This window comes from Stylophora pistillata, chromosome 8, assembly GCF_964205215.1.
Source record: "Stylophora pistillata chromosome 8, jaStyPist1.2, whole genome shotgun sequence".
Lineage (NCBI taxonomy): Eukaryota > Metazoa > Cnidaria > Anthozoa > Scleractinia > Pocilloporidae > Stylophora > Stylophora pistillata.
Genome location: NC_142526.1, coordinates 29,262,809 through 29,290,775, shown reverse-complemented (window position 1 = coordinate 29,290,775; position 27,967 = coordinate 29,262,809). Strand labels below are relative to the sequence as shown.

General features: G+C 37.9%; 5 protein-coding genes across 7 annotated transcripts; 3 read left to right on the top strand and 2 right to left on the bottom strand.

The window, feature by feature from the left end:
- Window positions 1-49: 49 nt before the first annotated feature.
- On the top strand, window positions 50-2,629 carry LOC111323767 (uncharacterized). The gene is made up of 3 exons (XM_022927198.2): window positions 50-363; window positions 1,083-1,395; window positions 2,351-2,629. The coding sequence occupies exons 1-3, from the start codon at window positions 83-85 to the stop codon at window positions 2,456-2,458; spliced, it is 702 nt and encodes a 233-aa protein (XP_022782933.2). The 5' UTR covers window positions 50-82; the 3' UTR covers window positions 2,459-2,629.
- Window positions 2,630-3,803: 1,174 nt separating this feature from the next.
- Window positions 3,804-9,443, top strand: LOC111323896 (large ribosomal subunit protein uL13). Its single transcript, XM_022927345.2, has 9 exons — window positions 3,804-3,890; window positions 4,159-4,231; window positions 4,863-4,928; window positions 5,993-6,094; window positions 6,259-6,344; window positions 6,643-6,702; window positions 8,219-8,266; window positions 8,834-8,908; window positions 9,312-9,443. Exons 1-9 carry the CDS (start codon window positions 3,876-3,878, stop codon window positions 9,390-9,392), a joined length of 606 nt encoding a protein of 201 aa, XP_022783080.1. The 5' UTR covers window positions 3,804-3,875; the 3' UTR covers window positions 9,393-9,443.
- A 1,120-nt stretch (window positions 9,444-10,563) lies between these two features.
- On the top strand, window positions 10,564-14,757 carry LOC148725768 (uncharacterized). Its single transcript, XM_088731642.1, has 5 exons — window positions 10,564-10,718; window positions 12,160-12,273; window positions 12,993-13,103; window positions 13,454-13,532; window positions 14,126-14,757. The coding sequence occupies exons 1-5, from the start codon at window positions 10,635-10,637 to the stop codon at window positions 14,206-14,208; spliced, it is 471 nt and encodes a 156-aa protein (XP_088587768.1). The 5' UTR covers window positions 10,564-10,634; the 3' UTR covers window positions 14,209-14,757.
- Window positions 14,758-14,911: 154 nt separating this feature from the next.
- On the bottom strand, window positions 14,912-20,789 carry LOC111323040 (uncharacterized). 3 transcript variants are annotated; one of them, XM_022926332.2, is made up of 7 exons: window positions 20,635-20,765; window positions 20,287-20,369; window positions 19,994-20,133; window positions 19,260-19,485; window positions 18,117-18,340; window positions 16,287-16,489; window positions 14,912-15,909 (listed from the first exon to the last, which is right to left on the bottom strand). In XM_022926332.2, the coding sequence occupies exons 3-7, from the start codon at window positions 20,111-20,113 to the stop codon at window positions 15,828-15,830; spliced, it is 855 nt and encodes a 284-aa protein (XP_022782067.1). In that variant the 5' UTR covers window positions 20,114-20,133; window positions 20,287-20,369; window positions 20,635-20,765; the 3' UTR covers window positions 14,912-15,827. The 3 variants fall into 3 exon arrangements, with proteins under 3 accessions (XP_022782067.1, XP_022782051.2, XP_022782059.2); XM_022926316.2 differs by lacking the exon at window positions 20,287-20,369 and having other exon boundaries at window positions 20,635-20,789; XM_022926324.2 differs by lacking the exon at window positions 20,287-20,369 and having other exon boundaries at window positions 20,009-20,133; window positions 20,635-20,789.
- A 1,358-nt stretch (window positions 20,790-22,147) lies between these two features.
- On the bottom strand, window positions 22,148-22,615 carry LOC148725767 (uncharacterized). The gene has a single exon (XM_088731534.1). It carries the CDS (start codon window positions 22,613-22,615, stop codon window positions 22,148-22,150), a length of 468 nt encoding a protein of 155 aa, XP_088587660.1.
- Window positions 22,616-27,967: the final 5,352 nt, after the last annotated feature.

The following is a 27,967-nucleotide window of genomic DNA, read 5'->3' as shown; positions in this document are numbered from 1 at the left end:
AAACTAGGTTTTGATTGGTCACAAGGAGTTGGCTAATAAACCAATTAGAAATCAGTTTAGATATGTTGATTATAATTCAATTATGGCGGACGCGATGAGACCTTCTGGAAGCAATGAACTTGATCATCCAGAAGTTCTTACGCGAGAGCGACTCTTAGACATTTTGTGCGATAGATCTATACCTCGTGAAGATCTTATATGTTTAGAAAAAGGTGATCTTGTCCAGATCTTTTATAAATATGTCACCCCTTTACCTCAAAGGCTTCATCAACTTCGTCGAGCAAGAAGACGGCAGCTTCCTTGTGGTGAACAAACTGTTGCTTCCAATGGGAAAACGTCGACAATAATTCGACCAACGAAGAGGTAAGAAGCTCTGTACCAAAATAATTATTTTCAAATCAATTCTTAGTGTGGTGCAACTCTCTTAAAATCGAGTCCACTTGTTTTGATGTGACGTGCTTGCAGGGGGATGGATGGACTAAAACGAAAAATTTTGATAGGCAACGTGCAATATGTATGGCAGGTAGAAAGGATCTTTATTTTTTTTTTAAAGCGTTATCGTTTTGATTTTCGTCTGTCTCAAACCTGATACTAATCAGTATTTACATCATTAGTTTGTTGATAAAATCTTTACTAAAGATCATCCTAAGGAATATTTATTTCCCGGAAGTAAGTGTGTGTGTCTACATGTCTTTTTTCATTTCCCATACGTGTATATGTGACATAATCAAGTAAGTAAGTAAGCGACCAAATTTGGACAGAATATGAAGAGATGAAGAAACTGAAAGGGACCTTAACAAGTCCCTAGTCAGGGAACTAGACATCGTTGAAGTTAGGCAATTAAAAAGTTTCAAGTTCTTGTAAATTCAGTTGGGAAAGGAATTAAATTGGTAACCTCAATTTCTTCACGGTGATGAAAGGAAGGACAGTAAACAAGCTAAAAGCCTCTTGACATCAGTATTTTATGTTAGAAGTGTACAAATAAATTTTGAAAAATAAATTCAGCTACTTAATATTGTTGTGTCCTCTTAAATATAGTGATATGAATTAACATCATTGTACTTTTCAATCAAAATTTTTAGAAAATCTCATGAAAAATTAACCACAAGACCCATCAAGATCTCAAGAACAGAGCACAGTAACAGTATTAAAATCAACAGAAGTCCAAAATCTTTTGGCTCAACTAGCAATGGAGTGAACTCTGTATCCATTCATACAACATCTCCAACTATGGACATTACTTCTGATCATGAAGGAAGAGCACAAAATGAATCAATCAAACCAAAGGTGGTAAAACTGAACAGAAAAACTTTAGGGCTTCATGTTGACAAATCATTTGAACATCAACAGTCAAAGAATGAGTCAAATTCAAGTTTTAATGGAGGGGCACAAAAGGTAAAAGAATATATATTGCAACCATTTTGCCAAGGAATTTCTAAATGATATTTTAAGCCTATCTCAAAGTGATTGAGTTCTTGTCGTAAGATTTATTGCAAGCAATTTATATAATTATTGACATTGCCTATCCTAGCAGTATGCAGGACATGTATTTACCGTTCGTCGTTTTTGCCTCAATTTTTTTAAGAAGTTCAACAAAACCTATCATTTTACTTACTTTACTGCTGATTTACTTTTATTATAAGCTGCTATCTATTTATATGACCATTACAGTGTCCAACTAGAAAGCTTTTGCTACTTTGGACACCATGCACCTCTCAAACTTATCTTTATGGCCAAATATTACTTTTATTCTTATCTCTCTCTCCTATTTTTCATATAAATATTAACTTCCAGTAATAGTGTGAAATAAATAAAAGGTCAAATTTCAAAAGTTCAAAGTTCAATAAAACTTCTTTACAAGCCATGCTCACCATAGAGTCTCTGCGGCTCAGTGGTAGAGCATCAGAGTGTGGAATCCGAAGGTCTGAGGTCAATTCCTCATGGGGACTCCAAATTTTTTCTTCGTCCCATGCTTGTGACAAGACAAAAAATCTCTCTCTATTTCTTCATTGGGCTCAAAACTTACCTTCTTTCTTATTCTATTTAGAAAACAATTTATTGCTTAGCAATCTTCCTCCATACTATACTCTTCATATTTAAATAACCAGCAATTCTCAGTATATCATTTTACCTATTTTTTAGACATTTATGATTATTTATTGAACCTAAGGGGGTAATTATTTATTTGGCAGTTTTTAATTTTAGCCTTTTGAGGAGATAGAATTAAAATTTTAGATGACAGCTGTAATTAGTAAAATCTGTTTTTAGGGGATGAAAGTGTGCCACATAAAAGCTAAGATTTAATTTTGAAGCAGATTGTATAATTTCTGTTTGATTTGTTGCTTTGCAGGAAGTTTCTGCCTCCTCAACATCTGGTGATTCTGGCTCAGATGTCAATGATAGTAAATCTGGAAGCACAAAAAGAAAATTTGAGAAAGTAGCTGTCACATGGCCTTAAAACATTTAAATTTAGGTGAACTAGTCCTTATCATTGTGCTATGCAAATAATACATATTCAGTTGATAATATTTAAAGCTTTGTAAAAGCTGTATGAATTGACAAAAAACAGAATGTAATTTCAATTCACTCAAAAAGAGTTATTAATTAAAGATCGAATTGTTTACCTTCATGCTACAAGTTTTGATCTTTTATACTTTATATAAATGTCATAGATCTATTAGATGTTATTTTTTTGTGATTTTGTTACAATTGTATCATCATTTATCAACTTTTGAATATTTTGAAATGTGAGACAGCCAAGAAATGTGAAACACGGACTAGTAAAACGCGGACTAGTAAAACGCGGACTAGTAAAACGCGGACTAGTAAAATGAGGACTAGTAAAACGCGGACTAGTAAAACGCGGACTAGTAAAACGCGGACTAGTAAAATGCTGACTAGTAAAACGCTGACTAGTAAAACGTGGACTTAACAACAACAACAACAACAAAAAACGATTTCATATGAAGGCGATCACAAGACTTAATGGTGAGCCAATTCAGTGAGTGACAGTCCTTGTTTGACCTTTAAGCTACAAATGGGTTTGACATGCGCCAGATACAAACGATTTTATAAGTTTAGGCTAACAAAGAAAGAATTTTATTCAGCAGCAGTTCAAAATCTTAAAATACACTTTCGTCGTAAATTTCACGGCAGAAACGCGGGAATTCGATGAATAAAAGTCGCATTAAATCTCCTTGTATCTAGGTGGAAAGAGTCTCATTGACTTCAGCTTTTCGGTGGAAGAAACACGAAAATTGTTTTTTGTTTTACTAGTCTGCATTTTACTAGTCCGCGTTTTACTAGTCCGCGTATTACCAGTCCACTCCAGTCCACGAAATACCATATGCCCTTTCTGAATGCTTCACTGAAGCTTGAAAGTGCACGGAATGTTTTTTTTTTCTTTTTCTTTTAATGCAAGAAATTGCCATCCCTAGTCCATGCTTTTGTTGAGAATTTTACAACTGAGAATCATCACCAAGTTTTGTGAGTGATTGTGTAAATGTGTACTTGATGGCAATATGACTTAAGTTATGTGCTCAAAACAGACTGCAAAAATTAGGCCTTTTATACTTATGTAGAATGTGTTTGGTTTGATGGTCACAGGTTGGAGAAGGAAAATCCAGGGAAAACTAATTTCATTCCTTGTATTTTTTTTTAATGGGATATTAATATATTTTTGTTGGCGAGGCGCCCTCCAGTTGATGTTTCAGTCATTTCCATCTTATAAATATTAAATTATTCCACTTTTGGATGAAAGAAACTGGTGACCAAGATTGTGCTTTGCGACCTGGCTCACCCCTTCCCATTCCGTTTGGCCTCCCCTGATATCAGGCTCGCATGTGTAGGTCGGCCTTTCTCTTTGCAGCTCCGACATGGGGTTTGAAAAGGTAAAGGCGAAGAATAAATTGACGATGTTCTCCCTTACGATCGCCTCTTAAATTAAACTAATACGGAAGTATATTAACTATTGTATTCATTCTTCTATTGACTGGTCTACTTTTGTGATATTAAGTCAAAATGCCCGAGAATTACCCACTACTAGAGAAACAATCTTTGGCGAACATGTGGGAAATAATTTGTCGTAAATCATAACAAAGCTATTTTAACCGTAACTTGTGGGTATAAATTTGAAACTGCCCTAATATTCAATTGCAGCCAATTGTCATCGACGCTTCAGGCCATTTGTTAGGCCGGTTAGCATCCACGATCGCAAAGAGCCTTCTAACAGGTAAGTGGTACTCGCAACCACAGTTAAGAGTACTTCTGCTACCTTGGTGAATATTTCACGAAAGCAAGTCTTGAAAACAAGGCAAGATATTACTACATTGTTCAGCTGAGGGTCATTGTCGGCTTTGAGCATGGTAAAAATCAATTGAAGTCGATTGAAAACCTTAATTATGTCTAGACTTCTCTATTTTCTAGTGGGAGTCATGTACTAGTTTACTTTGTTATATATTTGGAAATTTAGTAAGCAATTGTAAGCCAGAAAAGTAAAACTGATTGAAAGGAAGTGTTAAATTTATTTGCATGAAGTGTTGTTTTAAATGATTCCTTAAACATGTTTCTGCCTGGTCAACAGTGTGCAATTGGTGTACTCACAAATCTTCTAGAAAATTTGTCTACCGTGGTGTTGCCAGTTCCATTTAGAATTGTACTTACACCCCCATACTTCCAACAAATAATGGAACCTCATTCAGCACACCTTTCTAAGCATACTCCCAAAATATTTCGATAACTTTGATTGATAACTTCAATTTTTAGTAGGAGTCGTTGTCCATTGATTTTACTGTGTAATGACCCAAAGAACAAATGACATTTCATTGTGAGTTCCCAGACTAAACCTGTGTCTTTTTGCCCAGGGCAAAGAATAGTTGTTGTACGCTGTGAACAAGTAAACATCAGTGGCAGCTTCTTCAGGAACAAGTGTAAGTTGTATTTGCGTTACAGTAATTCTGAGTATAGTTTTAATATCAATGCATTTTCTCCAAATCATCTCATGGCAATAGATTATACGACAAATATATTTGGTTGGCAAACTTTTGAAAAGAAGCATGTTTGGAACTGTCTTTGCTATGAAACAATCCTCTTTGCTTACGAGCAGATGGGCACAAACAGGTTACTAGATTCCAACTCTACTATTCAAGGTCACCTCTAACTTCCCTTTTATGCAAGTCCTAAATACTTTACACTTCATCATAAAATGTGTTATTAGGTCTCTCAGTTAGTGTGTGTGCTACTAATGGTGAATTTAGTGGGCCTTATTTCACTCTAAGGCCCACTAAATTCAAAAGTTTGTTTGAATTGAAATCTACCCCCTCTATTTTAACCCAAAGATAGAATAAACATCGGACTAACCTCATTTTCTAGGTCCATATTGCTAGTTAACCAAACCTTGTTTTATTCTGCTCTGATTTAAGGCCTAAGGGCTTCACTCTTGGGCCATAATCAAATTGGAAAAAACTTGGTCTGTAACTTACAGTATAGAACTTAAAGTAACAGAAGGAAGACCCTCAATTCACCAGCGTATGTTTCTGTTAGAAATTGATCAGTAACTCTTAAGTTGTACAGAGTGGACATTATAACTTCTATGTATCCCCTGATATGAAATAGCTTTGTATGCCATAATAGCTGGGGTTTTTTGCTAATTTTTTTTGTAGCAGATGACAGAGTTAGCCAAAATAGTGGACAGTCTTAAGATCATCCTAGTTGGCAATTGATTGCTTGTTAAGTCAAAGTAGAAAGTGATTCACAAAAGGAAAAAAAATTCCCACTAAGGTCTATTTCAAAGGATTTTGCAGTGCACAGCATGAAAAAAGGATGTTTTATCACCAGTCATAGCTAGTGGCTTTGAGTAAAAATTCATTTCTATTGGCCCTATGTATTTGAACAAATTTAGTATTTGAACAAATATGATGTCAAAATATCTGAATATTCTGCTCTTATTAAGTTATGAGAATGATTGACTTTATGTCCTGATGTTTGTTTTCAGTGAAGTATCTTGATTTCCTTCGCAAGAGAACTAACACCAAACCAAGCAGGGGACCTTTTCATTTCCGTGCTCCAAGCAGAATTGTATGGAGAACCGTAAGAGGTAAATTTACATTTTTGGTTACTAAGACTACCTTTAAAGTCACTCCTGTTTTATCCATGGATTAATAGTTTGTTGGCTTGCTATAGAGAGAATTATTCAGAGTAACAATACAAAATTTGCGTTAGCAAATACTTAAGTTGAGCTTATACCTGGTATTTGTGTAGGAATGATCCCACACAAGAACAAGAGAGGAACAGAGGCAATGAACCGTCTAAAAGTATTTGATGGTGTGCCTCCTCCGCATGACAAGGTAAGTTACATTGCTCATACTGTCCTATAACAGTAAGATGTTGTCAACATCCAGACGGATTATCTTCTCTATGCTACCCAAAATAAGATTATTATCATAGCGATTGTTGCCGTCATAAATGGCTAATGTGGTACAAAATGAGAAGTTATAGTATTTTGATTTGTGGAAGAATTTAAGAATTTTTTTCCCTTTTTCCCTAAGCAGCCTTTTTTTTATACCATGTTGTTACAATTATACATTGCCAGCTGCTCAAGTTGATCCGACATCCGTTTGTTTTTTTACTATAATCATTTTGTAGGAAAAGAGAATGGTGGTGCCTTCAGCTCTGAGAGTTGTCCGTCTCAAGCCAGGAAGGAAGGTAAGTTACTCTGGTGCACTGAAAGTGAGTTGTCACAGGTCAGGAAATGGTCAGGGAAAAAGGAGACAAAATTCTTTAACCCATTAATGGCCACAGCTTTTGTGGAAAACTGTGTTTTGAAGCTAGTCGAGCAGATTTCAGGTCACTGTTGTGGTTTTAAAAGCTCAAACTTACCAAAAACCCCTTGACAGCCTTTCGATCCAAATGCAAAATGGCAGCCTGAAAATCTCAGGCACGCGCAGAAAGCAAAATTTCGACAGTTTTTGGGTTGAAAAGTAATGTCCCACTTACGACTTTTACTTTTCTCACTTTCTCCTGCCCATTTTTTCCCCTCTCCTTGCCTGAAGTTTCTCCTCACTTGCTGGAAATTTAGTAGGCTTGATTTTGGTGTAGAGATTTTTCAGAAACTTCGCATTATTTTCAAACCACATGCTCAGAAAGGTAGGTGGGTAATGGAACAAGATTTTTGTGCAGATTTTCAGGTCAAAGTTACATGGTTTTTTGGCTATTTCTCCAATCTCCTTCACTCAATTGCACTCATTCTAGTATCGTTTGTAAGATATTTTCAACCTGTTCAAGTACATGCTCAAATTCGTACTCCAGGGTTAAAAGTGATGACGTCACAAGGCGTAGAAAGGGTGTGGGTCCCCATGGGCGCATACAGGCCCACTGGACGTCAATAGGTTAAGGTCAAGGGAAGTTTGGGAATATTAATTGGAGTCTGGAAAAATCATAACACAGTTGAACCTGTATTAAGGGGGCACCATATTAAGCAGAACTGTAAATAGAGGATATTACATGGCCGTGCAGAGAAATGAAATGTCTCTTGAGTGTTGAAAAATCTGAAATATTTATATCATATAAATCATTTCACATAGCAACAGTGATCAGAAGATATATTTTTGTGCGAAAGCTCACTTGGTGTGTCATTGATGTTTATATAACAATGAGGTTTATGCATGGTTAGTGTTGTAGAAATGAGAGTCCCTTGCAAAATTTGGTAAAGGTCTAATTGTCTGGCTAGTTTTCATATATTTTTTAGACTTAATAATAATAATAAAGTCTTTATTAAGCATTCTAAACAACAAATGTGTCTAGTAGTCCTTTCAAAGAATATTTGAAATTGTTAACCCACGATTTTAATACAAGGAACAGCAGGACCACCGTTGCTCTGCCAAAAGTGAGACTTGACTTTGCTCGGAAAAGTTTTTATTTTTTAGGAGCTTCAGCTTTTAATTTTTTACCTTTAAAAATCAAGTAAATTAGCAGTAGGGTACTATTTAAGGAGTCTTTGGATCAATTTCTTGTATAGGGCATTTAGTTAGTTGCGTAGTCATTCTTATCTTATTCTAGTTTTTATCCTTATGTTATGTTATTCAGACAGGACCCCATTGATAACAGTGCTCTTGCACTGAAGGGCTATCCTGTATAAATATTCGTTATTATTATTATGATATGAACTCAGCAAGTATAATTGCTTGCTTTAAGTGATTGATTTTGTATTTTCATACTTTAGTACTGTGTGTTGGGTAGACTGTCTCATGAGGTTGGCTGGAAGTACAAGGTTTGTTGTCCTCTTGACATTTCAAAGTATAACAGTAACACCATTTAAACGTTTATACTCCCTCATACTCATTGCATGAACCTAGAGTAACATGAGTCATCAAATTCTGAATGTGGAGTTGATTTACACTTCTAAACCTGTTCATGGTCAATAATGCAGTCAATTCCACTCAATATGGGAAATTGCTTCTGTTAAAAATATCGCTGATGGTATTTCATTAACTGTGTGATGTTTGATAAGCAATTATGGTAAAAAGAGGTTTAAGTAGCTTAGAGTCTAGTGCCCTGTGTTAACAGTACTGATTCATACAGTGCAAAAACAACAACTTGGGCCATCCAGCAGTTTAGCGGGCAGAATACTTAATTTGGAGGGTTTCATGACATACAGTATTTATGTGGAATGGGTATTCAGTTAATGTTTGAACAAGTTGATGAACTGCTTTAAATAATTCTTAGATGGAGTTACATTTAGTTATGGAGATTGAAGATTGTGCTTTCCTAACCCTAAATTTGTTGAGGCACAAAGAAACAAATTATGTATTTTAATTCAGTGCATCTATGTTCTCAGGATGTCCTTGAAACCCTTGAAGAGAAGCGTAAAGCCAAAGCTGCTGTGTACTATGAACACAAGAAGAAAGTTGAGGTGAGATGCAGATTAAATCAGATCTATTTATCAACTGATCTAACTCCTTTAGTTTCAGTGGTGAAGAAGCACTACTATTCATCCTAACTATAACAATAAATTCTCAACTGAGAGATAATGAGAACAAAGAGAAATATCAAACGGGGTACTGTTTAAAACATCAAATTCCCAGAACCAACTTTTTAAGAAATGCATGGCTGATATTGAGGAGAATTGCTCTAAGATCTTGGGTAGTGGTAAGTTGAGTGAAGCTCTGTTTAACTTGCCCCCATTTTATTATTATTCATCATTCCACCAACAGTCTTACCTAGTTGATATTCAAGGTAATCTTGAATGTTGCTGGCTGGCCCCTCAGCAGAGTATAAGTCGTTCCATAACACTTTCCCTTTCCTTTTCTTTTCAGAAACTAAAACAGAAAGCCTTGCAGAACAAGGCTGAGGAGCTAAAGTCTGTGAATGAAGTGTTGGAAAACTATGGCTACTAATGTGGCCCTCTTGAGACAGCAGAAATAAAAATTCAACGTTCTTACCGTTTACTTCTTATTTTGATGGCTGTATTTTAGATTGCTTGGGAAAACAGCCAACTTCCCCTTCTGTACGTTTGATTTAGGTTTTTTTTTTTTCCTTTTTTCCCCGTTTTTTTTTTGGAGATTGGTGTCATTTCCACTTGCGCAAAAAAGGGAGACCTTAATATTCAACCTCTGCACAAGCTCCAGATCTGGATTAATTCAGTGGCAAAAAGTATAAAGCCACTGAAGGGAATGGGATTACCTTTGGCGTTTTGTCTTCCCATAATAACTTAAGGTCAAGCCTGCTTCTACTCAGCTTTTTATTGGCTCTTCGGCAAGAGCTTTCCTTCATATTTTTAACCCCTGAGCAATGCGAACGGGCGTGAGGTCTGCGAAGGGTCTTGACCTATTATGGCGACATGTTCTAAATCTTCCTGCGTGCCGAGAGACGCATGTCCTACCGCGCTCATAATTATTGAGGGCTAGCACGCAGGCTAACTCCTGCAGGCTATGATGGAGTATGACAAGGTAATTTTGATATGTCAACTGAGTTGAAAATGTAAGTTGGCCACCGTAAAGAGTTTTGAAGATTTCTTATATTTTAAATGTATGGGTAAGAAGCAGTCTATACTTAGCTTTCCACTTTTAGAGTGCTCCAGTTGACCAGTTCCCGGTCTTGTGTTGGATTTTTTATGTGCACTAGTGAAATCTAAACATCTCAACCCGACGAAATGTGTCGCGGAAAGCGGTTTAGTACTTCCACCGATAACAGAGCAAAACTGGGAAATTTAAAGGCTCCTCCTATCCTAAACCACCTTTCATAAGCCAAGTACTAGTTTTACGAGTGGGAAACTAAAAAGATGACCACGTTATCAGAGTTCACCTGGCTTAGCATTGTTGATGCGGAACAGCGCAAAAATCAGGAAATCAGTAGGAAGAAAGTGATTAGCTATTTGTCGTGTTGATGCGCAACTGTTAGTGCAGAAGAACTGAAGAGAGCAAGAAGTAGAGAGTAAGTCACGTCACAAAGGCGTTAACACTGATAATCCATGCGCGCGAGATATGAGGAGTGGGATTGAGACCGAGGTGATTGAGAAAGCCCTTGTGCGCCCGCGGTTTCGAATTACCGCGGCCTCTGATACTTGAGTACATTTGTTAAGTCACGAAGAAAAAGTATTACGGTTTGAGAAGACAACAGTCTTGCATAACGAATCGAAAATGGCACTTTTCAACCAAAGTCTTAGGAACCTAGCAAAGACAGGATTAAGTAAAAGGATTGCAGCTGCAGCCTATCACAAGAATGTAAGTTGTGCCTTTATCTTTAGCTTTTGGGAGCTAGATGCGGAGTGAAAAGTTAGTTTAGCGAGCTGTTTATAGCTCACGTGCCAATCGGACGTGATCATTAAATATTCTCTTTGCTCAAACCTACAAGGCCGTGATTAGATTTGTATTTGGTTAATCTTGTTGTTGAAACCAGCATTAAAAGGCTGCTATTTGAAGATACTCCATTGTTAAGGCGGAGAAAATAGATCCCGAAAGATTGTTTTTCGAGTTCTAAACGAGTCAACATCAAATCGTTTGGCTTATTTTTTGAGTCACGTTTTTATTCACGTTTGATGAAGTGCGTCTTTAAGTACCTCAAACCTTATTCCTCTAGAACTTTTCATAGGAATCCTTCATATGTAATGTACCTTCTACAGTTTCCTTTAAGTATGATGTGTCGTTGTAGTTTTTTTTTTTTCATGGTTAATTGCATCTTATGGCAAGATTTCCGTCTAACCCCATACTTCATTATGCATTCAGTTCTTGGATAAAGGAAAGCAGAGGCAAAACAACAGATTTCCTTTGGGACTACGGCTTTGTTTTTGATTGGTATGGGGTTATACGGAAATCTTTCCCATCAGAAGTTTTGGTGTATAGTATCGCTGAGTACTTTTACAAGTTGCATCATAAAAACAATGAGTATATGAAAATACTAAACGTCACTATGCTCCAAAACGTCTAAGAAGTTTTTTATTATGCAACAACCTGATTTTTTCTCTCCTCTTCTACAACCTCACGCAAGCATAGCCAACCTATTAAAAAGGGTTTTTTTACAGTTCAACATAACTAACTGTCTTAGTTTTCTGCATATAGAAACACATACAACCATGTCAGCTTTTAAATTTGTAACAATGGCCAATTTACAACCAAGTTTGTCTTACTTCTCTGCTGAAGCAGCACCACAATTTCTTTAGAAACTCACCCCCTTTATTCTTTGGTCTAAATAACTGCGCAATATCTTAGGATATTTGTACTTGATTTGTGCAGTTGGATAATTAATTATGACATCAACAGAGTGGGAGAACAAAGTTAATAAATTCTTATTTGAATCATGTATTGTGTTCTCCAAAATTTGTTTCTCTATAAGATCTTTTCTTTATTACCATCAAAGCTCTGATTCCCATTATTAAACCATAGTTTGAGACTGTTTTGTAGATGAAGAAACACCTCAGTTGCAAAACTGAAGTAGTACTGGTATCAGGTATTTTATTTCATTCTGTAAACTTGCATTGAGAGCATTTGCAAATGAGGTCTTTCCTTATTGATAATTAATTGGGCCTGGCAGTTTTTCTAATGTTGGCAAATAGAACTTCAGAAGGGTGAGATCATTTCCTCAAAAAGGATTCTGTCAAGATTTACCATACAGGCAGGTCTGACTCGTGGACTTTTCTTACACATCTTCATTTAACCTGTTCACCAGGTAATTGACCATTATGAAAACCCAAGGAATGTTGGATCCATGGATAAGGATGATGCCAGTGTTGGCACTGGACTTGTAGGTGCTCCAGCTTGTGGAGATGTTATGAAACTTCAGGTTTGTTTTTGATTTTTGTAAGTTCAAACAAATGTGAATTCTTAGACACACTGAGCAGCTGTCTGTAATCCAAAATTGTCATGGGAACACAACAGTACTGTACTGTCTTTGTTCAGAAGATATCTAAGATATATCTAAGCTCAAATCAGGAGTAAGAGAAAAATCGAGTTTCCAGATCTTCCCATCTGGAAGCCCGATTTTTCTCTTATATTAAAAATTGTTTATTTCATCTTTGAATCAGGAGTAGATCATTATAACTGAAAATGATGTTTTAAATTTTATTGTCAGCACAAAGAGTGCAGTAACACTAGTATCAAATGAGGTTGAAAGGGCTCTGCATGGCTCTCTGCATGGTGGCTTATAGTTTCTTTTGTTTTTGGTTGCAGTCAGTGAAATTCAGTGGGATGATTGAAATTTGTATACACCGAATGCAAATATGGTGTCCAATTTAAGTTGCCATTGTTCTGGACTCACTAGCCTCTCACACTTGTAGTAATCCTTTTGTGTTTCCACGTGAAGACGAGGCTAGTGAGTCCAGAACAATAGCAATTCCAATTGGACGCCATATTTGCATTCAGTGTATACGCCCTCACAATTGTTAAATTTGTTTCTAAAGAACTTTATAAGGAGTGATCAAGATGGAGAAAGCCTTGCAAAATGTTTCACAAGGAATGTATTAGTATTTGCGTGGTAAATTTAAACAGAGCTTATTCCTTCAGATCAGGGTTGATGAAAATGGTAAAATTGTGGATGCCAAGTTCAAGACATTTGGATGTGGTTCAGCCATTGCTTCAAGTTCCCTTGCCACTGAATGGGTGAAAGGAAAAACAGTAAGGACAACTGTTTGAATCAATGAACCATTTACGCCTTAACATCAAAATACATATTCCCCATACCATTTTTCATTCATTTCTGTATACATTTCCTTAGGAGCTGATCAAGAGCTTATTGAATTCCTAATAATTTCTTTTGTTCTCATGACCTTAATGTTTGATTTAAGGGCGATATTGTAGGGAGAAATTAGAGGCTGGTCACTCACTCTTAGGAGTCAGAGGGTTAAAATCAACTAACTGAACATTGGTGTTTGTCTTGGAGGTTGTAAAATAGTGATAACTAGGCTATTTTTCTTTCAAGCCACATCCTTTGTATGTTGTAGATATTTGATGTTCTTTTGTTCTAGATAACTGATGCTAAAGATATTAAGAACACAGAGATTGCGAAGGAGCTGTCTCTTCCACCTGTGAAACTTCACTGTTCAAGTAAGTTTGTGTTGCCACTGCTGCAGTAGATCCTTCATCTAAGCGCTATCTAGCCAACAAAAGTTAGTCACAAGAGTTCTTACCATGTCTGGCTTACCTTTATGTCAGTCTTAAAGGCACCCTACATCAGCTAACACTTCATTATGGATACCCTGAGTTGGCAAAGCAATTTTACACTTTCACTGACAATTAAATGACCTTTTCAATTTTGCAACTTGATGTTATGGAGAGCAGTGTTGCTACTATAGGAATTAGGGGGTGACATAATGGGTTAAGCCAATCATGAATTTTGTTTACTGGTTTATCAAAGGTGCAAACTGTAGCTATAGCCTCCAGTTAGCTCTTTCTGTTAGCATTTTTCACTTATCATGTTTGTTATATGTAGATCTTGGTAATCTTTATTAATCCTTTGGTTTCTTGTGCGTAAGGCATAGGGTGAGATCTTACAATATCTTAATGATAACCTGTGTTTTCATGGAAGGTCTTGTAGAAAGAAAAACCTTTGTTCATATTTTATGAAATAAGACTGTTGTACTTATTCTTTAAGGACTTGTGCAGGTTATTTAATGGACAAAGATTGCTTCTTATTTTAGTGCTTGCAGAGGATGCTATCAAGGCTGCACTGAATGATTACAAAATCAAACAAGAATCGCTTACAAAAAATCAGAAACAGTGAATGTTGAAGAAAACATTTCAACTCATCTAAGTTACTGCTGGAGAATCAACTGGCTATGTTATCAGCTTGGAATAAGTGTTAACCACTAGTTTTCTGTTGTATTTTGTGGACTGCAAGATGTCACGAATGAACAAAATCAACATGGCAGCTTGTCCTGTTTTCTTTGAGTGCATCACACTTTCAACAAAACTGGTTGACTTGGGATGGAAATGTAATAACTATTTTGAATTTTGAATAACAATAAGTTGGAGCTGTAGAGTTTTGTAAAAGTATACAGGATCTACTGTTAATTATTTAAAAATACTCCCCCTCTTTATTTCTTATCCATAATCTTGGTAGTGATCAAAGGAAAAAAATTACTGGATTGCTAGAGAATTGTTATTACCTGAGTTAAGTGTCATTAGTGGCCAGAAATGGTCTTATTTTACAGAGATTGTAGCCCAAATTGTGTTGACCCAAAACATTGATGTTACAGATGCCACCAAAGCAAAATAATTATTTCTGTTCTACAAGGCAGGCTAACTAATAAAGTTCTTTTCTAATCCTTAATTGACGCCTTCATTTAAAGAATCAATTTTTATTGACCTCTTATATTTTAATGTGCATAAAGATTAATTTTCCTCTTGAAGAGAGCCCTTGTTTTCTATACATCTTCACTATTTGTTATTGATAATTAAATGCAGAAAAATGATATATCCGATGATGCATTAATCTCAACTTTATTATCAACATGATGATTGTAACACTGTGGGCACTCTTACTCTTTTGTATTTAATGCAGTCAGAGTGCCACTCAGTTTAAAAAGGAATTTCAAACTCATTCAGTCACAACAGGAATGTGTAACCTCTACAAGGTTAAAAGCTTCTAGTCACAAATAGTGGACACTTTCCCGTGTTCATTCGTAGATCTGCTTATCAAAAACATTTGGATATATCAACAAAGTTGAAATGGTAAATTGGCCACCGTAATGATTACGTTAGCCCTTCGCTCCGACGAAGGGCTAACGCTCGAAACGTCAGCTTTTGTAATCATTACGGTGGCCAATTTACCATTTCAACTTTGTTGATATATCCAAATTATTTCGTTACTCCCACCGACGCAGCCCCAAACAGTTTCTTTCGAAACTATCAGCCTTTTATCAAAAACATGTTTACTTCACTTACTTGCCCATGCTAATAGTAGTGTGTAACAGTTGTCAGATTCGCCACCTAATCAGTTGCAATAGGGCCTTGGAGAGTATTGCAGAAGGATTATTTGTTAAGTTATGGGTAGCTTTTAAGAGGATTTTTTCTTTCCAAATAAGTTTTTGTACAGTCTGTTTCCTGGTATGCACTCCAGTAGGTATCTGTTGTTTTGCCACTGTAAGTAACGGTAAGGAAAAATATTGTTGAAGCAGTTTTCTTTAATGACTTAAGTGGTGAGGGGATTTGTGAAGGTACTGAGAATTAAAAGATTGATAAAGTGCTTAGTAACCATCAAAATGACACTATCCACAAGGTTGTTTTTTGTACGTTAGCACAGTGGATAAATCCATTCTAATGTTTAAGCACAATAATCTCATTTCTCTTTGCTCTCTTGGTACATAATATCTGAGTTCAGCTCCAGGAATTTAAGATGGGTCACTGAGCAAAGCCCAGCAGTCCCACTTCCACCAGTTTCTGTAACTTTGCCCTCATTTCTGGAGTAGCTTTGTTAACTTCCCTGTAGAGGGACAGAAGTAAAATTATCAACATGAAGAACAGTTCATGATCATAACCCACAGACTTGGAGGTGAATATGACTGATATTCATTGCAAAAGTTTTCCACTAGATATGTTCCCATCACAGATGAAATGAATATTGTTGACTTGATTATCTACTGGAAGGGGGATAATTCTTGAAGTTAAGCTGCAAGTAATAGTTATCACCTACCAAATCTATAAGTAAATGTGTGGATTTTTACTGTAATTACTGAATACTGTGGGGAAACAGAATTTGAATTGAACTGTAGCTTTGGGGAGATCCCCCGTGGGATCTGTGTCACTTGAAAAATCTTACTGAGCCTCAAACAGTAAGCCAATAGTTGTAGCACAACTCACAATTGTGCTGCCTCCGGATTGTTTTTCATCATGGGTAATAATCTCTGTATTTGATGATCTTGAAGCACTTCCATCACTTCTGGGTCTGATAAAATATCTCTCATTTTGGCCTCATCCTCTGGGGAGGGGGGTACAGCAGTCTGTTGACTTGTTCTTGATCTCTCTGTCATGCCAATGTCACTTCCTTGAGCACCGTTTACTTTCTATTTTAAACAACTCAAAAAACAAAATTTAGCAATGTAAAGCAAAAGGAGTAAACAAGGAAAATTACACCTTACAGGGCTCAACACTAACTTTAAACTCACTTGCCAAGTGGCTGGGGCCACTTGTAAATATAGTAGTCACGTGCGCGCGAAGGTAATTAAGGCGAACAAGTCATTATTCATATTAGGATCTTTACGTAAGGGAGGAATGTCCCAGGAGAAAGTAGATCACCTTTTTAATGCTATAGTTTTACCAAATTTTTCTTATGCCCTGGCGATTTATGGTGCCTCAGACTCAGACCTTTCTATAATACAGAATTTTTTGGGCCGGTGTTTGAAAAGGAAGTCTATGTCCAAGAATGTAGATATCAGGGATTTGCTAGAGAAGCTGGACAAGGCACTACAAAAAAAGATCAAATGACCCCAAATGCCCTTATTTCCAATTTTTACCTAAGGAAAAGAACATGAGGTACAATATTAGAAATATATCAGTCTCTGTCCCTAGAATCCACACTGAAAGGTTTAAGAACGTTTTTAGTAATAGGATAATTTTTAAATATGACAGGTAATAGTTTCCCTTGTGTGTTTATGTTGTAACTTGGGATATGTGATTTTATCTTAAGAAATAAAGATTATGTAATGTTATTTGCCACTTGCCAAGTGGCTGAGGCCCATTTCTTGAAAGTCCCAGTAACTTAATGGACCAATAAAGCTGTTCTGTTTTCATTCAAGATGGGGATTTTAAAAGTTTTGAAAATGATACAATAAAACTATCAGCTAAAGAGCAAAAGGACTGTTTTGGGTGTCAGGACCTGTTTTCCTATCCTTTAAATTTTGATTTTAAAACATAGCTTTGGGCCTGTTAAGTTACCTTTTGAGAAATGGGCCCCAGGGACCTTAGTTCCTACTTCTGGTGTAGTACTATAATTATAGCAGTTCAACAGAATCACAAGGGAAGAGGTAACCTATCAATGACTAATTCCCATTTATAACATAACCAAAGTAAAGCGCGTGCTCTGATTGGTCAATTTAGCATCTCCCATTTGCCCATGGGTGTACGCTGCTGACGTGAGCAAATGCAAAGACTATTTTTCCGTGCGTGCTTGTTTTTTTCTGGTCATGTAAGATTTGTTAAATAAAAGGGAACTCTTTAGCTACAATGTATCAATGTTATGTTATAAAACAAATGGTACACACCACAGCGTACACTATTGAGTTATGGATGCACTTGGAAGGTTTGCTAAGCACTCAAGAAGCTAGAGTCGCTCTTGGCTTTCGCCTTGAGTGCCTCTTACGCCTCTTTCGTGCTTAGCAACCTCCCACGTGCATCCATAACTCAATAGTGTACGCTGTGGTGTGTACCATTTGTTAATTTACAGGGAGCCAGCATCAGATAACATTGATAAGGGGAGGGGGATGAGGAAGAGATCAGCTTTAATTTTGTAACAGGTAAAATAGTGAGATTTTTGCCAAGCATTGCTGTTAAAAAGATTTTGACAAAGAAAACATGTCTTATCTGTGCTCCAAAATTGATTCTGTCATGATTATTGGAATTGTTCTTTCTCTTAAATGTAACAAGAGTAGAGGAATATATACCAATAACAATCTACCCCTGCAATACACTTACGGCTTTAGCATAGGAATCTCCAAGAGCAGTGAAATAATCCCCTATCAGCCCACCAAACTCCTGCATGACTTTCTGCATTTCTGGGTCCTTTTGAAGCATGGACAATGCTTTCACAGGATCTGTTTCCACTTGTTCCAGAGCTGCTCTAAACTTAGGATCCATGAGCCTGTTTAATAGTGCAGGTTCATGCTGAACTATCTTCAAAAGATCCTCAGTAACCCAGTCTAGATTTTACAAATTAAAACAATTATTTAACAAGGAGAACACTGATTCATTACTTCAACCTAAATATAATTTCCATAGACCAGAAGTGTTCTCTGCAGTAACAGAAAGGTAACTTTCTACATTTGTTACTTACTAGTTAATGTTTACAATTTGTTGTGAATTTCTTTCCTTTTTAATAATGCAGCCCATCTTACCACTAGTTAATGTTTGCAAATTGTTAAGACTTCACTTCCTTTTTAATAACACAGCCTATCCTACCACTTGCTTTTGTTTCAGAAGATATTCACATACATGTACCCTTCCCACAGGAGCATCTTTTAGTTGAGTCCCCGATCCATTATCCAGAAAATTACATTTTAACATCATTCTTTAATTTGAACACTTTCAGGTAGATTTAAAGTCTTCCAGCCCCCTCAAAAATTTGATTGATCTTTGAATGAGTGGGTTTGGATATTTCCAGTAGCAAGGAATCAATAGTTTAACTCAATTTTTCTAATAAATGGGTGTCAATGGCGAATTAGTCAGCTGCCACCAAGAAAACCAAGACAGGAGCCAAGATAGTCTGTTGAGATTATTGGCAGGCAGCTAATGTGTTTTAAGCAGAAGTAAATTGCTGGAAACTGTTCTTTCTTTTTTAACCACTGAAGATTCCTTTTCTAAAAATAAGGAAGCTAATTTGGATAGATGCAAATAACTCAATAACAAAATTTTAAGACATTTTGCAAACTCTACACATGAACAAATGAAATTCCTCTTGGAACATGTTATTTCACAACCTCATTCCTCACCTCCCAATCCATCATGGTAATAATTGGATGATCTTAGTTTTTCATGGAAAAATTAATTTTTTTCTGTCCCTGGCTTAAGTTTTCTACGACAAAATTATTGTCTTAGAACACTAAGGAAAATTAACCAGACCTTTGTCTTCCAAGCTTGGTTCACCACTAGATTTCATTGCCTCTTGAACTTCTTGAATTTCCATTCCCTTTTGTTTGGGATTTCTGGGTTTGATGACAGGAATATCAGCATCTTTCTTGATAGGTTTTGACATAGGGTTGGAGGTTTCCTTTTTAGGTTTTGAATTCATCAGAAAACCTTTCTTGAATCCACCAAATGCCTTCTCATTTTGAGCAGACTTGTGACCCTAACAAATGCAACATAAATATTATATTCATCCACAGTAACTTTTTTGAAAAAAATTGTTTTCAATGTGATATTATTCTTCCCTATGCACAGTTCATTTCAACAAGCAAAACTATGGCTATCAAATGGCTAAACAGAAATTAAACTCTTATCAACAGGACACACATTAAATAAATATATCTCATTAACCAAGCGCGAGGGCCATACTCAGGGAGAATAGCGGCCCAAGGTCTGGACAGTACGGACCAAGTGCAGCGAGGTCCGTACAAAAAAGACAGAGGGCCGATATTCTTCCAGTATGGTCCCGAGCAAGCTTGGTTAATAAGAGATTTATTATACGACTGAAGTTCAAAGGGACACAAGTGCAGTATCATTTGGGACCATTCGGGACAGTGCCCGGTCCAATACTGAGAGAATATTGACCAGAAATAGAGCATTTTGATTGGTTGATTTTAGTTATTGGCCTTCTGACTGCCCGAGTCGTGTAATAAAATCTTCTACAAGACTACCTGAGAGGACACTGCCTTCTTCTTTGGCTGCATGTCTTCAGTTGTTACCGATTGATCACACGAAGGATTAGCTGTCACATTTTCTCGTAATTTGTTGACTTGATTAATCAGTTCTGACATATCCTCTAGTGGAGGGACATCTGGGGGCAAAATTTTAACATGTCATTAAGCAGTATACAAATAGGTGGTTTGCATGTTACGTCATTGCCGCCATGTTGTTGGACGTAAACAATAGATATCTCATTAGCTTCTTTTGTTCGTCCACCAGCATTTGTTCCTTTCATCATTGTTACCTGTGTCTCTAGAGATTGGTTGCAAACCACCTATATTTCCACAAATTGATATACCATCAAAAGTAGTTGACCTGGTGTTTCTCCTACAAAAAAAAATTAGAAGACCTTACGAATAAAGAACATATGTAGTTCCGATCTCTTTCATCGATGTAACGCATCTTTCAATAATACATACCAACTTTTCAGCTAAATTGTTAAATATTTGGTTCATGGAAGCTTAAAAAATTGTCAAGTTCGTTATTACTCCTAAATAACAAGAAAGCCGGGGGAATCTTAAAAAATTAATATTATCATGATAATAAATTTTCTTTCACGTTCACTAATTAATAGGGTGAGCTAACAGATTACCACTGTCCTCGTCAAGGTCAAAACCCGCCGAAGAACCCTCCGCCATTTGAGTATATCTGTTCACGAGCGAGTCGTCAAACTTGTGGAAAGACACGAATGTTGATACTAATATACATTTGTTGCCAGGCATATCGCCAGGCATTACCTAAACCGGCCGCGGGGACCTAAGTACAACCATTGAGCCGAGAACTGTTCAGCTGATGATAGCAACAGTTCAAGTTTTCAAGAGCGAAGCTCGGAGAGAACTGTGAGCTTCGAGGAACAGATGATGTTCAAGGACAAATATACGAGCGTGTCTTCTTGCCAAATGTAGTATCCAACAAAACTTTAATGTTCACTCAAAATGCGCAAATTACTTTCTAATTCAAACTACAGTGCACGTCTTTAATATAGTCTACATTAACATACTTAATTACGAGAGCGCATAACATTGACAAGTATGTGCGTAACACCTTCAACAGACACTTCAGACAGCTATGCTACATTTTCCCTCATTATCAGAAAAGCTAAGTTCCTACATTAAATACTTAGAAATTGAGTTCATAACCCTTAAGTCTAACAGGAAGACGTCGGTCACGTTGGGGACGCGTAACAGCAGTACATGAATTGTTCGGCTCCAGATCAGGCAGGGCCGAACTGATGAGTAAAATCATGGTTCGTCTGAGGTTGATCCAGATTCTGATCAGGCTCGGTGCTAAATGGAGCGTCATGGATGAAACCGACCGGTGTTGGGACTCGGAACCGGTACCTTGAATACATGAACCAACCTACGAGCATTCCATTTGGTGCCATCTCATAGCTGAAAGGTTGAGGGACCAATGCGCTTCACGATTTCTAATGGTTCAGTAAGCACGGGCCTCAATTTGTGACCGCGAACTGGTTTTTTTTTTCACTCTAACCCAATGACCAACATCGAACTTAGGGAACCTTGGCTTTGCGTTCAGTATCCACGTATGATTTCATTTGCTTTCTGCTTAGTGGCAACATATTCGGCCTGTGGAGGGGTAGCCGCGTGTTGAGAGGTTTGAGGGGGTTGTAAATTATCCAACGGCAAGATAAGCTTTCGGAAAATCATTAACTCCGCTGGAGATGTTCCGGTGAGAGCATGTTTAGTAGCACGATAGTTGCAGAGTGTGGTTCGAACCGCTTCGGCGAACGATTTTCTTTCCGCCAGGGATGCCTGGATTCCCTCCTTCGTGGTCCTATTGAACCGTTCCACCCTACCGTTGCTTTGAGGATTGTAGAGAGAAGTAACGCGATGTTCAACCCTTGACAGCGCAATAATTCAGTAAACTCGAAAGATGTGAATTGGGGTCCATTGTCAGTAGTGACAGCTTCTGGTAATCTCCATCTGGTGAACAATTCTTCTAGTGTCTTTATAACCGTACTGGAAGTGACGGAACAAAATCAGTCTTCGAGGCAGTTCATCCTTTCTTGAATGTTAAAAAGTCTTGTACAAGTGTACAATGAAAACATCAATCTTTCATTAATTCTCTTCATCCTTTCTTGAATGTTAAAAAGTCTTGTAAAAGTGCACAATGAAAACATCAATCCTCTTCATCCTGGTGGAACCGCTAAACTCTGTCATAAGTTCTTCCTGTGAAGGGAGAGGGTACTTGTCAGGAATAATGGCTTTGTTGACTTCCCGCAAATCAACACAAAGACGAATTTCCCCGGAGGGGCGGGGTGCAACTACCAGATTTGAGATCCACGGTGATGAATCAATCTTTTTGATAACATCAATCTCCTCCAGGCGTCGAAGCTCCTTCGAAACTTCTTCGCGTAACGTAAGGGATAGACGCCGCAGCTTCTGTGAAACTGGCTTTACTGTGGTGTCTACATTAGGACGGTGATCATACCCTATAACTTTACCAAACACTCGAAAAGCTTCAGGAAACTTTGAAGCAAGGTCGACGGATAGTACTGGCACTTCGTTATGGGTGACTTGAAACCCGATTCTGTTGAATAGATCAATTCCCATAAGACTGGTTCCGCGCGAGCTAAGATAGAACGGAAAACTCTCCACGCGTTGTTCGTGGTACTCCACTGAAAACTTGACGACCCCGATAACCTCTATTTTTTCGTTGTTGTAACAGACCAGGCGCTGAACAGATCAAGCTTTTTGTGAGGAAAAGTGTTTCTTGAACGTCGACTCATCGATGATAGACACATTTGCACCCAAATCAATCAGGAGATCTAGCTCCACATCCTGTATGCTGACCTGGCAAGACTTGTACCCCGTTTCGTTCGTCTCCCTTCGCAGGCTAAACACCGTTACGGACTCCTTCGCGTCGTTTTTGGGATCTTGAGCAACTTGTTTCACTGCAGCTGGTTTTGAGGGACACCATTTCGCAAAATGATTTGCTTTCCCACAAGATCGACACTGCACTCCACCTGCGGGACAGGCCTTGTCATGTGTGTTGTGTGAACCAGAACCACAATTTGTGCACCGTTTTCCCGAAGAGCGGCCACAACGTTCTGAAGATGACTTAGCTGCTAGAGGGGGAAGGTGTTTCGATTCTCCGTGAGCACGGAAAGGTTTCCGCGAGACGTGTTGAACTTGGGACGGTTGCAATGTGCGAGCTTCCAGCAGGGCCGTTTCTACTTGAAGGGCGAGCTGAATTGCACGCTCGACCGTTAGGGAGTCTGGTTCCAACAGCAGACGTTCTCGGATCCGTTTCACGCTTGTCTTCTCAATCAGTTGGTCCTGTATCATTTCTTCACACAGGCCTCCAAAATTTCAGAACGTTGCGAGTCCCCTCAACGCCGCGACGAACTGTATCACCGATTCGCCGGCCTGTTGATTTCTTTGGCGAAACTTATACTGAGACATAATTACACTATGTTTGGGCCCGAAATGTCGGTGGAGGGCGGCTGTAGATTCTTCGTACGAATCAGAGCCAGCATTGAGCGATGAAAATACGCGCTGACCTTCGGTGCCGAGGCAATGTAAAAGAATTGCTCGTCGACGGGCGTCAGTAACGGGTTTGTCGTCCAAACCACATGCGACCAAGTACGTTTGAAAACTTTGGAACCAGCGATGCCAAGGAACGGGTGGATCACCAGGATTCGCTTTTGTCGACACTTGATATCCTTTACCGTCGTTGATGTACTTCATTTTACTTATTCGCCGTGTAATGCACCTTGGTGGCAAGCTCAACGCACATCATCCACCATCACTGTATATTATTTACCGTCATTAAGTGTCATTTGCAAAAGATAAAATAGATGAAATGATAATTAACGACCAATCGCCGAAGAGGAGGTAGCTAGTGGTGGAAATTTACAAAACGCCAAGCGGCCAGGTAAATATCTACTGCTAGCCACCGATACTAGGGTGAAAATCTTTGTTATCATATATTAAAAAAACCGTGAGATAATATAGCACAAAATTTATTTTAACTCATTTATTCCTACCACGACTGCAATTTTTTCGGGCGCAAAGTCGCGCGCGTTGGTCGAAGGTGAATAGCAAAGGATATCTGGAGTTTCAATAGCCAATCAGAGTGCACCTTCAACGCTATCCATTATTTTAGTGTATCCTAATTGTTTTTATTCCCTGACGTGCGCACCTCGGGTAAATTGAGGTTTTCAAACTTTTTTATAGATAGTTTTTTCACAGTGCATAAAATAGAAAAACGTTGGACAAACGTTGAAAGATTTTCATAGTACTAGGATGGTGCTTTTGTTGTCTATAAATGTAGTAAGCGAGAGGCTGCGAAGACCAATAAGACATTCAGAACTCTGAAGGCTCTTTCAACATGATAATTTGAATATATCAACAAAGTTGAAATGGTAAATTGGCCACCGTAACGATTACAAAAGCTGACATTTCGAGCGTTAGCCCTTCGTCGGAGCGAATAGAGGAATTGTGGGTTGTGAGTGGTTTTAAAGGCAGAAAATGGTGCAACGTTATTGGTGGGAACATGACAACGAGAAAAACATAAATAAATTAGTGGAATGAAAAGCGTTCGTTGATCCCTGTGGGATTTAGACTGCCGGTTTGAAAGATGAGCTTTAGTTCAAGATTTTTACGGCTTTCCGTGCTACCTAAGTGCAAGGAAAGACCGCAGATTGCCATATGTTGCTTAGAATGATTCGGTAAATTCAAAATGTCTTGCGACTGGTTTCGATGTGTCCTTGTCATTCCTTTCCACGTCTCAAAGGTGTTCTCGGAATCGGTCACCTAGTCTTCTCCCTGTTTCGCCGATGTATATCTTTTTGCAATAAGTGCAAGTTATGCAATAGATTACATTGGCGGAGGTGCACGTGAAGTGATCGGTGATCTTAATGGATCGTTTAGGTCCCCATATTTTATCAGTGTTGTGAATGAAAGGACACGTTTTGCATCGTGCACGAGCGTATTTAAAAGTGCCTGGTTGGTCATTAGTCTGAAAAGAACTTCTGACCAAAAAATTGCCTATGTTTTTGTCGCGTTTGAATGAAATGAGCGGAGGCTGCGAAAAGATAGTGCTTTTATCTGGATCGTTTTGAAGTAATTTAAAGTTTTTAAGAATGATGAATTTAACTGAGTGGTTGTGAGGGTACATATATACATACATAGGTTAATTGACCACTCCCCCATAGGGGCTTTTCAGGGCCAACACCCACCCATCCCACCCAGGGGAGGACATCCACCACACAGTAATCTCGTGCGTGGGAAATTAACGTCTCCTACCCCAAACCCTGCAGGAGACGGGGCCTACAGTTTATTCGTCCTTATCCGTGAAGACTGGAATATCTATCCATGCCTTGATTATAGAAAGGCAGCAAAAACTCCTCACTTATTTTAAGACCATGAGTATTGGTCCGGCCGGGGCTCGAACCCTCGACCTCCCGCACAACACAATCTGGCGCTCTAACCAATTGAGCTAACCGGGAGGCGGTTAGGCGGCTGTTCGTATGATTTTCCAACTTCAAACCTCTATCTTACTGTTACTTTTCTGATGTGATTCTTCTTTTAGAGAGCGCGGCGTCAGGAGTTAAGCAATGACCACTTTTTACTTAGGGCTGGTCAAATTTCTTCTTCTGCGCAACCGAGGTAATGCTGCCGTTAAGCAATTGCCTACACAAAGGTAAGCATTAACTCAACAAAATTCCAGCGCCACTGGCTGATTTTTTTAGCAACAAAATGTATTACTATTGATGTAAATCACATGAATAGGACAACCCTCGTTATGAGGTTAACAAGAAAAATCTACCAACACTTTAGTTAAATTGAACCCAACCTCAAAATATCAACGGTTTTGTAGCGCCAAAATTTTCCTGTAGTCGGAGTAAGGAACTCGCGTTTTACGCAAGCCCTCCCCAGGAACTTAGTTTAAAATTAGTTTTTGAGAATTGACTCGAGATTCAGGGCTCTAAAGAATATTCGTAAGTCCATGTTTTCAAATGTGGGCTTCAATAACTACTTGAGAAGCACATGAAAATTTTCACCTGCTGTTCAAATTCTTTTCAAATGCCCTTTCACATCGCAATTTCATAAACATATGAAGTTCTCATGTGAAATGAGAGAGAAAAGCTTATGGAAAGCGAGCCTACATTTCACCGGCTGTCTCGAGCATGCGCTTGGAGATATGTCTGTAGATTTACGAAAACTCGTGGGTGATCCTGAAGAGAAATAAGATTGAGCGGTCGAGACTCTCTATAGTAGAACCCACTGATCAGCTAATAAGAGTGTTGTAAAAAATTAGCAAATACAATCAGACAAGCCAATCAATTAAACCTTGTCCCCCATACCCTGCATTATTTTCTCCTAACCTTGAGGATTGAAAGTCACAGCGATCAAATGACTTGATCGCATGAAAAAACGAACGAGCGAGTCATGGTTGGTTTAGTTTTGAATGTGATTGTTCGAGAGCAAGGAGAGATTATTTTGGACCAATCACAGAGGGCGGTGAAGCGAAACCTGTGCAACCTGGAATCAGTTTGGACACTGCTGGAAGTATCAATTGTAACACTCATACATGTACAAACCCTGTCTTTTCTACATTCGCAATAGCTTTACAAGCATTCCAGATCAAATAGACTATCCTTTTTTCCTTCTCTTTTCAGACTCGAGATAGAAAACAGTTTTTCTATGGCTTAGGATGAAAAGCATGAAAATTTTGTTGAATGAAATTCTCTGTAAAGCCATCAGGTACATCTAGAAATAAACCTTAATTCACACAACTTAACATTTTTTTTTTCAATGTCTGCTTGCCCGCTTTCTCGATTACACATATACTGCTCTTCCGCTCAATAAGCACTGTTTAAATTTACTTGGATAGGAAATTAAACGAGAAGTGTCAAAGCTAAAACAAGAGGAAAGGCACGAGGTTTACTTTTTGACCAAACAACAAACATAGATAAGCGATTTCTATTTGGTTCGGGAATACTTTCCATTTTAACTGTCTATTGCGAATTCTACTCAGCTCCTTGTGTCGCTAATTGGGCCTGAGAACGCAGTTTTTAGTTTCGTTTGTATTACTTTGATGTAGACAGCTGCTCACCCTTTTATTGGAAAAAAATGTACAATGATATAATGGTTGAAAATCAGATAAGGAATTACAAATTATTTCAAGGCCATAAAAAGTTTTTCATGGTCAATGGCTCGGCTCGACCAATCTTTCATAGAAATCAGAACAGTCCCTAAACAAACAAAGTTAACAAACAACCTAAGATGAAATTAGTTGTACACTACGAAAAACCAGCGGCGTTGAAAATGGTTTTTGTTGTACCTGCTTTAACAAGCAGGTTTTTCCTCTTGGTTCGACAAGCAGACTTTTGAAGAAATATGAAGCCACTCGAAATCCGCACAAAGTTTTGAGATAATTGGATTAAATATTCGCTCAACCGAATCCATTTCCTTTGCTTTTTGTGGCGTTTGCTTTAATTAGAAGAGTTTTGTGCGTCAATTTAAAAGTTTTAATGAAAAAGTTTAACTATAGGAAACGGAATAACAGCTGCTTGCTTAGTGCGAGTTAGTTTGGAGGTAAAGCTCAATAATGAATTTGACTTTGATGAAAAACAAAATTATAACAAATCATTTAAAAACTATGTTGGAATCGAACCGTTAAACAAGGAAGACGGAATGCGGAAAGCAGACATGAACATGTTGATGATGTGATGTAAGACTTTGCTGTTGTTGTCACATTCGCCAAAAAAGGCATACTACTCGGTGCGGAAAAAAGATTTTGTAACACGTATCTCTTATTCAGCCCTTTGTTTGAACAGTAGGAATATTGGAAAAAAGTGCAACATTATTACTGTAAAGCCACACCATTGTCTACGAGTTAAACACGCGTTGTGTCTAACCAATAGCGAATCTATTTATCGGCGAATTATTTACTTA

What these genes read in the sequence shown, in the direction of transcription:
- LOC111323896 (XM_022927345.2), top strand. An exon ending in TGCCTCCTCCGCATGACAAG is followed by an intron (nt 6,345 to 6,642) that starts GTAAGTTACATT and finishes ATCATTTTGTAG; the next exon opens with GAAAAGAGAATGGTGGTGCC. An exon ending in AACACAAGAAGAAAGTTGAG is followed by an intron (nt 8,909 to 9,311) that starts GTGAGATGCAGA and finishes TTTTCTTTTCAG; the next exon opens with AAACTAAAACAGAAAGCCTT.
- LOC148725768 (XM_088731642.1), top strand. Translation starts at nt 10,635, where the DNA reads ATGGCACTTTTCAACCAAAGTCTTAGGAACCTAGCAAAGACAGGATTA. An exon ending in CTGCAGCCTATCACAAGAAT is followed by an intron (nt 10,719 to 12,159) that starts GTAAGTTGTGCC and finishes CCTGTTCACCAG; the next exon opens with GTAATTGACCATTATGAAAA. An exon ending in GAGATGTTATGAAACTTCAG is followed by an intron (nt 12,274 to 12,992) that starts GTTTGTTTTTGA and finishes TTATTCCTTCAG; the next exon opens with ATCAGGGTTGATGAAAATGG.
- LOC148725767 (XM_088731534.1), bottom strand. Translation starts at nt 22,615, where the DNA reads ATGGGAATTGATCTATTCAACAGAATCGGGTTTCAAGTCACCCATAAC.
- LOC111323767 (XM_022927198.2), top strand. Translation starts at nt 83, where the DNA reads ATGGCGGACGCGATGAGACCTTCTGGAAGCAATGAACTTGATCATCCA. An exon ending in ATAATTCGACCAACGAAGAG is followed by an intron (nt 364 to 1,082) that starts GTAAGAAGCTCT and finishes CAAAATTTTTAG; the next exon opens with AAAATCTCATGAAAAATTAA. An exon ending in TTAATGGAGGGGCACAAAAG is followed by an intron (nt 1,396 to 2,350) that starts GTAAAAGAATAT and finishes GTTGCTTTGCAG; the next exon opens with GAAGTTTCTGCCTCCTCAAC.
- LOC111323040 (XM_022926316.2), bottom strand. Translation starts at nt 20,776, where the DNA reads ATGCCTGGCGATATGCCTGGCAACAAATGTATATTAGTATCAACATTC. An exon ending in AGAAGGCAGTGTCCTCTCAG is followed by an intron (nt 19,486 to 19,993) that starts GTAGTCTTGTAG and finishes TGCATTTGTTAG; the next exon opens with GGTCACAAGTCTGCTCAAAA. An exon ending in ACCAAGCTTGGAAGACAAAG is followed by an intron (nt 18,341 to 19,259) that starts GTCTGGTTAATT and finishes TGTAAAATCTAG; the next exon opens with ACTGGGTTACTGAGGATCTT.